At 47.6% G+C, this 13,016-nt stretch overlaps 1 protein-coding gene across 1 annotated transcript in view; it reads right to left on the bottom strand.

Annotated features, from left to right (window-relative positions):
• The window catches only part of LOC142579771 (transmembrane 9 superfamily member 1-like), a 131,935-nt gene that overhangs the window by 47,176 nt on the left and 71,743 nt on the right, over positions 1–13,016 (bottom strand). Inside the window, exon 3 of the mRNA XM_075690326.1 lies at positions 9,507–9,588. Coding sequence (XP_075546441.1) covers positions 9,507–9,588 — 82 coding nt within the window. The remainder of the gene's footprint in view (positions 1–9,506; positions 9,589–13,016) is intronic.

Here is a 13,016-nt window from a genome sequence, read left to right as displayed (position 1 = left end):
AATCATCAGGGACAGCTTTGTCGTCGGGCTCCGGTACGTGCAACTATCCAAGGCCTTGCAGAGCTGACATTGGCTATGGCGCTGGCCAAGGCTTGCCTCAAGGAAACCGTGCGACAGCAGCAGCAGAGATTTCGACAGGAAGGTATCCACATCAGGAGCCCGCCAGAGCTTCAGGACCAAGGTGCCATCGTGGACGCCGTGGGCCACCAGAAACGCAACGCAGCACAAAGAGGGACAGTGCCCCTACTGCATTGGTAACACGCACCCGAGGTCGATGTGCCCAGCCAAAGCTTCCAAGTGCCACTACTGTGGTAACAAAGGACATTTTGCGAAAGCCTGCCTCAAGAAAGTTGGGTCAGCGCAAATAAGAGAAGCGTCTCAGCTGTCGAACATGGTACCGGAGAAACTTTTATTGGCGCGATTGACGCGGTCGTGAAAGCGCGCTATGTGCATACTTGCTGAGTTGATTCGGGTGCAGAAGTGTCGGTTCTACCTTCTACATTTCCAGGATTGCCCACCCATCTGGATAACGTAGACGAGGTACTACAGGGGGCTGGCGGCAACAAGCTCAATGTTCTAGGCAAATTTGTCGCAGAGATTGCGAGGAAATGGAGGATTGCCTGTTAAACGTGCTATGTCGTTAGCCCTCTTCGCGACGTACTTCTCGGGCTGCCAGCCTTGGAGGCTTTAGGTATCGTTAAATTTGCCGACTCACTTACTGCAGACAAGCAACAGTATGAGACACTTTTTCCGCGCATGGGTCGTAGTCTAGGCACTATCCCAGGAGAATACACTATCAGGCTACAACTGGGCGCAATTCCACATGCCATAACCGTTCTGCGGCGAGTGCCGATTCCGCTCATGGAAAGGCTAAAGCGTGACATCGAGAGACTCGTGTGCATGAGAATAGTTAGAAAAGTACATGGCCCCACGGACTGGTGCGCAGGAATAGTCCTGGTAACGAAACAGTCGGGGGACCTGAGAGTATGCGTCGACCACACAAAGTTAAATAAGTGCGTCGTTCATGAGCGCTTCACGCTACCTACGGTTGATCAAGCATTAGGCTCTTTGGCGGGTGTGAAATGGTTTTCGAAGCTTGACGACTTCTCGGGGTTCCATCAGGTCCAACTAAGTAAGGACTCTGAAGAACTAACTACATTCTTGACTCTCTTCGGGAGGTACTGTTTTACCAGACTACTGTTCGGAATCGTGCCTGCTCCGGAGTATTTCCAGAAAGGGATGTCCAAAATCCTACGTGGCCTGCCAGGTGTTGTCAACGTCATGGATGACATTTTAGTGTTTGGAGAAAAGAAGGGGAATGCGGGAGATGGAAATTTAAGACGATGAGCAAAACGTGAACAAGGTGAATGCAGGAGCCAACGTTTCGACAAGTGGACTTGTCTTCTTCAAGGTGACATATGCTTTCCTTGCCACAGTATATATAGGTGGGGTTCTTCTAAAGGGGAGAGGGTGTGAGGCGGGAGGACGCAGAAACGAGAGAAAATGTGTTAACGTGTCGAATTGAGAGTAAAGGAACGCTGTGTACAAAGTCAAAGCCAGGGCACCCCCCCCCCCCCCTCCCCCACCCTGGTCTGTCAACACAGGCACGTTAGCCGGCGTGTCAAGGGCGTCTGACACGCCGGCTGACAAAAAAAAAAAAAAAAAAGAAAAAAAGGAAGGAAAGGAAAGGGGAAATAAGGGGGGGGGGATACGCCAAGAAATCAAACTAAGTGTTGTTGCCTATAGCTTGAAGTTTAGCATAGCGAATAGATTGTAAAACTCCCTTTGAAACGTTTATGCCTATTGGTTGCAATGTCTTCAACTTATGGATAATGTATGATTCTCTGTATTTTCTTTCTCGTTCAGAATGGAAATCTGACTGTAAGATGTCGAGTTTAAGTTCATCAAAGTTATGACCTCCGATTAAACGGACATCGCGCGGACACAGCTAAAAAGTTTCCCAAAGCCGTCGCCGAGCATTTCAACCAACCAGGTCATAACTTTGATGAACTTAAGCTCTACATATTACAGTCAAATTTCCTTTCTGAACGAGAAAGAAAATACAGAGAATCATACTTTATCCATAAGTTCAAGACATTGCAACCAATAGGCATAAACGTTTCAAAGGGAGCTTTAGAATCTATTCGCTATGCTAAACTTCAAGCTATAGGCAACAACACTTAGTTTGATTTCTTGGCGTATCCCCCCCCTTTTTCTCCCCTTTCCTTTCCTTCCTATTTTTTTTTTTTTTGTCAGCCGGCGTGTCAGACGCCCTTGACACGCCGGCTAACGTGCCTGTGTTGACAGACCAGGGTGGGGGAGGGGGGGGGGGGTGCCCTGGCTTTGACTTTGTACACAGCGTTCCTTTACTCTCAATTCGACACGCTAACACATTTTCTCTCGTTTCTGCGTCCTCCCGCCTCACACCCTCTCCCCTTTAGAAGAACCCCACCTATATATACTGTGGCAAGGAAAGCATATGTCGCCTTGAAGAAGACAAGTCCACTTGTCGAAACGTTCGCTCCTGCATTCACCTTGTTCACGTTTTGCTCATCATTTTAGTGTTTGGTGATATGAAAGCCCAGCACGACGAACGTTTAGCTTTTGTTATGTCATGCCTAGCTAGTGCAAACGAGACTCTGAACAAAGAAAAATGCCTGTTTGGCATTAATAAACTGAGATTTTTGGGCCATATTCTGAATGAGAATGGAATTGAGCCTGATCCAGCGAAGGTCAGCGCTATTAAGAATCTAAACGCACCGAAAAATGCCACCGAAGTGAGAAGCTTGCTCGGCATGGTCAATCACCTAGGTCGCTTTTTGCCTCACCTGGCGCAAACTACCGCTCTGATACGTGCTCTTTTGCACAAAGACAGCGAATGGGTCTGAGGGTGTGACCAAGCAAAAGTGCTGAACGAGCTGAAAAAACTAATTTGTTCTGCGCAGTGTATGGCCATGTACGAAGCAACGCTTCCTACCATCCTTTCAGCGGACGCATCCTCTTTCGGACTGGGAGCTGTCCTTTTTCAAACGCAGAAAGACGGTCACCGTAGACCAATAGCTTTTGTGTCTCGTTCTCTCACGAACATAAAACGGCGATACTCCCAGATAGAAAAAGAAGCGCTAGCACTGATGTGGCCAGCCAAAAGATTTGACGAGTACATCTGTGGCCTACTTTAAAACTGATCACAAGCCTTTAGTGTCTTTACTGGGTCAGATGGCCATTGATGATATGCCCCCTCGAATTCAACGCTTCCAGCTACGCCTAATGCACTATCTTTTCAGTGTGCAGTACGTCCCCGGAAAATCGCTAGTCACAGCCGACACCCTTTCGTGGTCCCCTGTTGCACGCAGTGATTCCGAAAGAGGTTTGGGGGTGTCAGATATCACAGTGTACTCTACGGCGTGTTTGCTTAGCTTGGAAATGGGGGACAATTCTTTATCTAGAGTGAGAGAATGTCAAATTAATGATCCCATTTGCAAACACCTGCGCAGGCTGTGTAAAACCAATTGGCTAAGGAAACTGAACGTTCCTTCTTTCCTCATGCCTTACTGGCAAGATAGAGAATGCCTTAGCATAATTGATGGTCTCTTGTTGAAAGGAACAAGGCTTGTAATCCCACAGTCTCTAAGAACAGAAGTGCTGTGCAGACTGCATGATGGGCACCAGGGCATTGTGCATTGTCGCGGTGTTGCTAAAGGTTCTGTCTGGTGGCCAGGATTGAGCACCAAACTGGCACAGTTCATGAACCAGTGCACTGTTTGCGCACAGCGTGCCCAGCAACTAGCTGAGCCCGTGATAGCAACCGCAACATCATTATTTCCTTGGGAGAGAGTGGGAGTAGATCTGTGCGTAATCAACGGCCAGGCATACCTTGTCACCGTGGATTATCTTTCACGTTACCCTGAGGTAGCCATTCTTCCTTCTACAAAGTCTGAAACGGTCATTGATAGACTGAAAAGTATTTTTTCTAGGCATGCAATCCCTGAGTGGGTGGTGACTGACAACGGTCCTCAGTTCGTGGCAACTGAGTTTGAACAGTTCGCTGTGTCATACGGGTTTCGCCATGTCACCGTGAGTCCGAGGTACCCGCAGGGCAACGGGGAAGTAGAGTGAATGGTTCAGACAGTTAAGCACCTCCTTCTAAAGTCTAAAGACCCTTATCTGGCATTGTTGGCTTACAGGGCGATGCCTGGCATTCTTGGGGTCAGTCCTGCGGAAATACTTATGGCTAGGCGACTGACAACATAACGCTACCACGTCACCAAAATCCGGCAAAAAGCAGCCCGAAAGAAGTTGTGGCCAGCGACCAGACAGTGAGGCGGCGGCAATGCTGCTACTACAACAGGCGCCATTGTGCCAGACGGCTTCTCAAGCTAGAAGCAGGTGACTTGGTATGGGTGACAGACATGCAATCCAAGGCCACAGTCCTCGCATGAGCACCGAAACCACGGTCATATGTAGTGCGAACAGACGACGGCGTTGACCTCCGCCGAAACAGGAGAGTGCTTAACCGTCTCCCAAAAGAAAGGGTGCACATGGAAACTTGCGAATTTCCTGAAAAAACAGAGCAGCCGAGCGCGGCACAATGGGCTCATAGCCCAGATGGAGCGACTGCAACAGATTCAGCGGTGCCTCAAACACGTGCTGTGGCCAATAGTGTCCCCACTCCCACTGTAACGTGGTTTGGTAGAGTGGTGAAGAAACCCATCCGACTGGGCTTTGATGAGTAGTGGTTTGGTGTTTTGTTTTTTTTCTTCTAGTACAAAATATATTCTCTACCATGTATCTGCGAATGTTCCTGTGTGGTGAATAAATCCACACGACCGGACTTTGATGAGTGGTTTGGTGTTTTGTTTAACTAGTATAACATATATTCTCTACCATGTATGTGCAAATGTTCCTGTGCTTGAAAAAGAGGGATGTGCTGTTATAGCCCGCCTTTGTGTGGCGTGTGTTGTCACGACAGATAGCTGGGCGACAACTGCATGCGCCAAGCTACTTATACCACGTGACGCCCCCCCGCGAGTGTATATTATCGGCCAGCACAATAAAAAGGGGCTTTTTGCCTTTCATCACCTTGCATGAGGCTCGTCGACTGTTCATTCCGACACGCATACGCGTCGCGCTCATATGCAGTGTCACCACAGCCTGCGCATCTCAAATGATGCCTTCTTTCCTACAAGCATGTTCTTATACCTGCACCCCTGTGCCTGAAACAGTTCTGTGAGAACCATGGCATCTGGGGCTTGCAAGCAGGTCAGTGCAATGCTATGACATATAAAGATTTTAAGTTGGCTGCTTGCTAGTACAGTGATACCTCGTTAAACCGTAGTTGGTCGGAGCTTGGAAAAAGTACGTACTAAACGGTAGTACTGCTTAACCGAAATACCACGAGATCCCCCACTTACCTGTCAAAAATGCAACTCAGAGAGAGTGCGATGAAAGGGGAAAAAAACATTCAGTGTTTATTCACTTCGTGCGACAAAAGTGTTATTTTCATCTGATGCCATGGCGGCCTAGCAGCGACGACAGCAGCCTCAAACTTACTGAAGCTGCGAGCCATCTTTTCAGCCAGCCCCCACTTCTCGGCAAACACTCGTATGGCAGATTCCTCGTTGGCATTCTCCATGCACGTGTGCGGTAGCGCTGCAGAAGTCACGGGTTTTCATTGAGGGGTGCTGTTCTCGTCACGACAATTGCATTCAGGTTTGCATTCAGGTAACGTGTAGCTTGTACCTCTGTCGGGCCTGAATTGCCCGTGCTGTTGCTTTCCATGTCGTCCTCATTACTGTCGCTAGTCGACACTTCGGCAACAACAAAGGCAATGATGGCAAGCTGAACCTCGTAGCCGACATCTTTTTGCCGTCGCAGCAGCGCTGCCGAGCAACTTCTTCGTATTCCGAATGCCACACACCGTAGTCAACAGCAGAACCCTATTGCGTGCCAGTGACGACTTCGTGTCATGTTCAATAGCACAAACGATGTCTAACTTTCCTTCTATGATGAGCACCCGGTGTCTTTTTTATTCGAGCTTCGGCATGACGCGACTCCTTGGTTGCACGATGCCACAATGTTCTCTGGCATAGCGCCGAAATGATATTGACGTGGCTTCACACGCAAACGCGCAAGGCGCTTGAAGGCCATTGTTCAGATCTCTGAGGCTTGTTGTTCTGCCAGGCCGCCCGATGGAGACGACGCACCACCATGTTTGTGCGACTAAAAGTGGAAAAACTACGTTTGAACCGATACGTACGCAATAAGCTGGTATGGTTTATGCGGATACAAAACACATTACATTAAATGGCTACTGAGTCGGGGACTTGGCTCTACTACTTTTTAAACAGAACTACTGTTTAAGCGGGTACGGTTTAACGAGGTTTTACTGTAGTCCAAAGAGGATTTGGTGCATAAGCACAATCTGTCCACAACCCTTTCATGTAACGGGTGTCACTGTCAAAATAGTGGCAAAATAAATGCACTTACAGCTTAGCTTTGCAGCATGATTGTCTAATGTTTTGCACATGTGCTAATAATTTGTTCTGTAAAAAAAAGAAAAACAGGCAAAAACCAAGAAAAAGATGGAGACAACTTTATAACTAAAAGCTATTTCGTTTCACTCTTCTATTCCATGCACTGTTATATATAGGAAGGTAACATATGTGCACTTAATGTGTACTGTTACGATCGGCCAGCGGGGAAGGCGACCTTCCAGCCTCTCCTGCCCTACTGCAACAAATCACTTTGTGAAGCTCACAATATGTCGCCTCAGACAGACCAGTGGCGACACTGAGGCGAGACACGTTTGACGGCTATGGGGTTGATGGATGGCACTTGGTCGCCAATTACAACGCTGAGACCAAGGAACTCCTGTGAAAGTGTGTTATATGCCCCTTCGTTACAGTCGCTGCTTGGCCGTACCAGGAGCCAAGATGCGCAAATGGAGTCAAGGGCGGCACCCGTCTTTGAGCATCCCGTTCCTTCTCTGGGACAGTGGGCCCAGGGGTATTTTTTCTATGGCGTTCGGTGGACAAGAGGTGGTGGGGTGTGCTGGTGTACTCTAACGTGTGCTCACCAGAAAGATTCTGACCTGTAGCGCATGCTACAAGAACGATGCTCCGTGGTCCAGCCAGTATGAGTAGCCCTTGTTCCATGTAAACAAGTTTGCCTTTCCGATGTAAATAAACCCCTGTTCCATTCCTCATCCTCTCGACCTCGTAGTCTTCACGAAAGAAGCAACTCTTGTCAAGAAAACTTGGATATTTGAGTAAATCTGTTTAGCCTCCGCGTGATGCCATGGTAGCGCTAGGCCAGCTACCCGTTAACGAGATGCACCGGCAGCGTGGGCTAGAGAGCGAACCTCTCTGTGACGCCAGACACCGAGACCCCTTTCCCGGCTCGTACAGTAGTGAGTCATGCATATTGATCTTTAATTTCCCCTACGCTTTCTCAGGCATGATTATCTGTTTTCTTCATACAGTTGGAACTAAAAAAAAATTACCGACGATTACGTTACTTCCTAATGCGAAATTTGAGCGCAGCAAATAAGCTGTTTCACCTTTTTGATAGATTGAGGCAAAGAAATCGAGCAACACATGTATGCGCTATCACAGAATTTTTTTTTTATTTTTCACACGTATTCCTTTAACAAAGACTCCACTAACAGTTCTTGACAGTCATGAAGGAAGCTTTGTGGTCGGAGAAATAGACTGATATATGTTCGACTTGGTACACCAATGCTTGATTCTCAAAGACGAGATCTATACAAGTGCCTCGCGAGGTTGTCACAGCCGTGGGGGAAGCAGAGGCTAAGCGCCGCCGCCGAGAAGACCCTGCCGTTCGCGCCGCCGAAGCGGAGGCTCATCGCCGCCGTCGAGAGCAACCAGCAGTAAGCGAGGCTGAAGCAGAAGCTCATCGCCGCCGCCGAGAAGACCCTGCCGTTCGCGCCGCCGAAGCGGAGGCTCATCGCCGCCGTCGAGAGCAACCAGCAGTAAGCGAGGCTGAAGCAGAAGCTCATCGCCGCCGCCGAGAAGACCCTGCAGTTCGCGCCGCCGAAGCGGAGGCTCATCGCCGCCGTCGAGAGCAACCAGCAGTAAGCGGAAGCGGAGGGGGGCGGCGTGTACACCCAGCGGCAAACGATGGGGGCAGAAGCGCGCGCAGCAAGCGGACAACACGATAAAGGGAGGAGGGAAGAGATAGCAGCGACTGACTGATGCCGCTGACGCCGATAGTGAGTCAACCCCAGCTATCCGCCACACAAGAACAGGGGGGGGGGGACCCTTTCCTCCTCTTTCTGCATGGCGGCGACGGTGTTCTATGCAGTCACGTTATCTTGACTCTCTAGCGGCGTCAGCGGCATCCAGCGGTATCAGTCGGTCGCTGCTAGCGCTGGGGGGATGAAAGGGGGGCGGAGCTGGTTACGAGGCCGACGACGACGCGAAACCCAGGAACGGACGCCAAAGAGCTGCGCTCTAAAAAAAAAAAAAAATCAAGCCCTCAGATTCCAATCTTCTTCTAGCTTATTGCATACTTGACTTTGGTTGCCTTGATGCCATGAGGTAGCATGCGAGGTTCCATTGGCCAGTTGCCTGCTCTCAAGTCAATGCACTACATGATGGCTGCAGTTGAGAGGAAGTTCAGCATCTGCCACCATAGCTGTGGGCTGTGCTGGCTAACAAGCTTCCAGGGCCAATCTTGTACAGATAAGCTAATACCCGAGAAAGTGGACGGGAAGATGGCTGCCACAGTAGGTTAACTGGTAAAGCATCACACACATAATGCAAAAGATGTAGGTACCGCTCCCAAATTTGACAAGTTGTCTTTTCATCTAATTTCATTTCTTGTTTCCCTGTTATTTGTACAAATAAATTAAAACAAAGCCATTAATTTACTCTACGCTTTCTCTGGCTTCATTGACCTTTTTTTCCTTTGGTCGTAACTAACAAAATATCAGGCCTCTCGGATCCCCTTAATTATCGCACAAAGCACTAACTAGATATACAGATATGACTACAGGGTTACAGAACCTTGATTACAGCGCCTTGATTACAGAGTTACAGAACTCCACTAAGTTCAGAAACACAACTCCTCCTTTACAGGTGAACACAAACAGTGTACTGTTACTGATCAGCAACAATTTCAGATTTTCACTTCCTCTGTTGAGCCTGATGTTAAACCAGCATTTCGTGCACAGAAACCCTCAACTTTAGCTTAACAAATTTTTAGAATAACGATGACCCAAACTTTAGCACATAAAAAATTATTCAGTTATTAGAAGGCAAGCCAGTAGCAACAACTGACTAACCATTCTACAGCTCACTTAAATACATTTACACTTCTTAATACTGTTGGCGGACACTCTATACTGTAGCCATGCTTGATATAAAACACCATAATGAGAAAGTAGAGTGCTACCCTGAATGTAGAACTTGTTTGGTTTCAAAACAGGTCTGCCTATTCCCTACCTGGCTATGGTATGACATCTATAAATTAATAATGAAACGCACCTTTATAATGGATCTTGTACATTGATTCTGCCATCCGATCGCCATCCAGGATCTCCCCTAAGGTAAGGCTTCGATGAACAATCTAAAGAGAAAAGAAGAAAGGAGCAGACACTTAATTACCACATCCATCTGAAATTCCTGCATCCAGCATCATCAGTAGCAAAATATACCTTTCAAACAACAGCACAATAAGCATTGCAGAAAGCCTTCATTAACTTCAGCTTGTGAAATTTGTTAGAAACCAATTTCCCAACAAACAAACCAATTTCCCAACAAACATACGTTTCGCTCCTGTGGGGAACAAACATCACTGCTGCAACGAGTAAGTCAGCCAATTAAGGAGCAGAGTTGCTAGTGTATTGTCACAGCCAGTGTCTTGTGCTTTTGGCAGCTTCTGCAATGCCGCTGGAGATTAGAGAATCAAGATAATGCACATGTTCTTACTGTGTTAATTGTGCATCACGAATCCCACCTCTCTTCTTTCTTTTCTCTCTTCCTTTCATGCTTCAAGCGAAAAAAAAAAAAACTCAGCGAAAACCAAGATGCCCGACCAAAGGAGGTACACACACACACACAGTCGCCGGACTTACAACTGATTTATTGGAACATCCACATACTAATAAACACCGCATTCACTGTGCAAGCGCTCACGCAAAAGAAAGGGACCAATCGGACACACTGAAGATGTCGAGCAAACCCCGATAAAAAGTGCCGGTCTTTGCTGCACAGTGCCCTTCTGGTGACGATTCTGATTAGTATGCTGTTGCCTATTTTCGCACTGCGGGTGTGGCACGTGATGTGACAGGCGCGATCTGTGATGGGATTTTTCCCTAAGAGATTAGCTAATGTGCGATTAAAGACACCCCACGGTTTCCCTGATTAAATTTTCGGTGGCTTTCGTGGTATACAGAGTTGTGACATACTGCAGACACGGTCACCACCGAGTGATTGTTTATTTGCATAAACAAACGTGATAAATAGCCGTCTAATTATTCTGGCGAGCTCAAAAGGCTTCAAAGCAGCAAGCTTTTTAACGATGGTGCACCTATGGCGCAAGGCGCACTCTGCGAGCACAAGTTGAAAATTTCGGCCGCTTCCACTTGCCCCGCCCACGCTACGCCAATCGGCGAATTAACGTGGACCACGGTTTCTCTAAGAGAAACCGGCGCGAATGATAGCTCGATCAAAGAAAGCTTAACTGGAAAGAAAAAAATTAAGCGCGCTTCCTGGCAGGAAATCTCGATTTCTTTCACACACATGTCCCTCGTTAACAGCTGTAACGTCTGTATACTTGCGTGTCAGGTTGAGCCGCAACAAATCAAAATAGCGCCGTTTCAAGCTCCAGCTTTTATCGATACATTTCGGACAACCGCATAGCAAAGCAACGTATATAAAATGGAACGACATGTTGGTTTCTTTTGTACGAATGTGCCAGAAATTTTCTTTTGGTCGATATTCGGAGCGCCGCACCAACCCGACTTCAGAGCGCGCGCCATCGGCAAGCTGGCTTCTCCTGTCTGCGAATTATCTCGCGGCAAAGCCTACTTTCCTGAAAACGACGCGCGCACTCCTCATTATTCGAAGAAGCTCGTAATACCGTAATAACGCAGTGTTTGTTTGTTCCGACAGAAAGATTCTGTTAAGACAATCGGAACGCTGTCCTACCTCGCTACCACCTCCGCTACCCCAGGACACATAACAGCGATAGCTGCCATTGTTTTCTTTCAGTTCTTGACGGTGTCCTAAAGTTCATGCAGCCGGTTAACAAAACTAGTGTATTTTACACAACCACCGAGGTTGCCTCCATTAATCATGTGTAGGCTTTCTAAAGGTTTCTTTAACACTCTTAACAACAGTAAAGCACTGACAGAAGCGTCAAAATATTATAGCGCATGCGTATTTGTTTAAACCTAATCCCCATCAATCGCTATTACTTATAGCTGACCACGCCAGCAGTAAGGAGAAAATATATTCCCGCCCGGCGCTATAGTGAGTGACCAATGGAACCAAACAAACAATCGCTGTGCAACGTGGATGCTTTCAAAAGCTGTGCCATCGCTAGCGCAGTGAACAATTGGAGATAAGTGCCAGAAAAGTATATCCACGACTATGTTCCGAACTTCTGGAAAGCAACTAATAAGCGAAATGGCCATATACACTTTACCGAAGGCGTGCGAAGCGACATATTTAATTGGTTGAACTTTGTTTTTCCAGTTATTTGTAAAGACGTTTGATCGTAAAATCGCACAAATACGGACACTCAGCAGAGAGGTAGAATAAAATAAATAAATAAATAAATAAATAAATAAATAAATAAATAAATAAATAAATAAATAAATAGATAACCACGCATGAAGGCGCACGACTAATTTTCTCAGAAATGCGCCGTACCGATAAAGACCAGTGGAATGGGAATATACAAAACACCAAATGAAGAAGGAAGTACGCGAAACCACTTTAAAAAAAAGGCTAAGTTTGCAGCCAACCCATTTTCCGACCTGCCGGTTCCCTCAATATATAGCCCGGCAACACAATTTGGCAATGAAATATCGTAATGATTCTAGCGGGCGCATAGGGGTGAGAACAAAGCGGAGAGGGAGAGAGAGAGACGGAGAGAGAGAGCAAAGACAATTGTAGGGGCTGCAGCGCGACATTGTTGCTGCGCGCGCTATAGTGACCGAACGTACAAAAGATATGACGAAGAAAAAAAAAAGAAAAACAAAGCCAAACGCAACACCGCGACACGCAGAACTAATTGTCCGGTTGCGCAGAGATAAGAAGAAGCTGTTTGCGCAGATTGCGCGGCAATATGCGCGCGCCGTGCACGTACGCTCGGAGGCAGAAGGCAGGACCCGCGCGTGACGACGCTAACGAAATTGCGATAACAAAATATAAGCGGCAAGATACAGTGCGTGGACCACGCCCACGGCAAAATATTACTTCACGGCGCGTCGCACTGCAGAGACGGACAAACAATGTAACAACGGGAAGAAGACAAGAAACAAAACAAAAAAGCGTAGCTGGGAGGACAGGTAGAGATAAACAAGCAAACGATCTGCAAGTAACGGCTGTTGGGGAGGTGAGGAAACCTTGCTTCTCTGCGTAGCCGCGGCGAGGAGATAACGCGTCATATACCCTGACGCAAACGGATATGAACGCATCACCGAGCGCAGCGCCGGCACCGCGATACGCGTATAGCACGCAATTTTCTTTCTGGACACCGTCAGGAATAGAAAAGAAGGACTGCAGGGAAGCGCCAATCGTTGCAACATGCGACAACAGCGCCGCGCAGCTTACATGTGCACGAACACACAAAAAAATAATACAACGGCAACGAGGTGGTGGGAGAGGGGGGGACTCGTACCGTTCAGATTGACGTATACGGCCACTACACAAACGCCACGTACTACGTACGCTACAGTGCGACAAGTGGGTCACCGCAGAGAAGAGTTTTGTAATTACGCGCACAGCGCACAGTGTACACAGCGCACTGCAATGTGCACAGTGTAC

The sequence above is a fragment of the Dermacentor variabilis genome, chromosome 4 (assembly GCF_050947875.1).
Source record: "Dermacentor variabilis isolate Ectoservices chromosome 4, ASM5094787v1, whole genome shotgun sequence".
NCBI lineage: Eukaryota > Metazoa > Arthropoda > Arachnida > Ixodida > Ixodidae > Dermacentor > Dermacentor variabilis.
The sequence above is the reverse complement of the archived record's forward strand: the minus strand, read 5'-3'. Positions and strand labels throughout refer to the sequence as shown.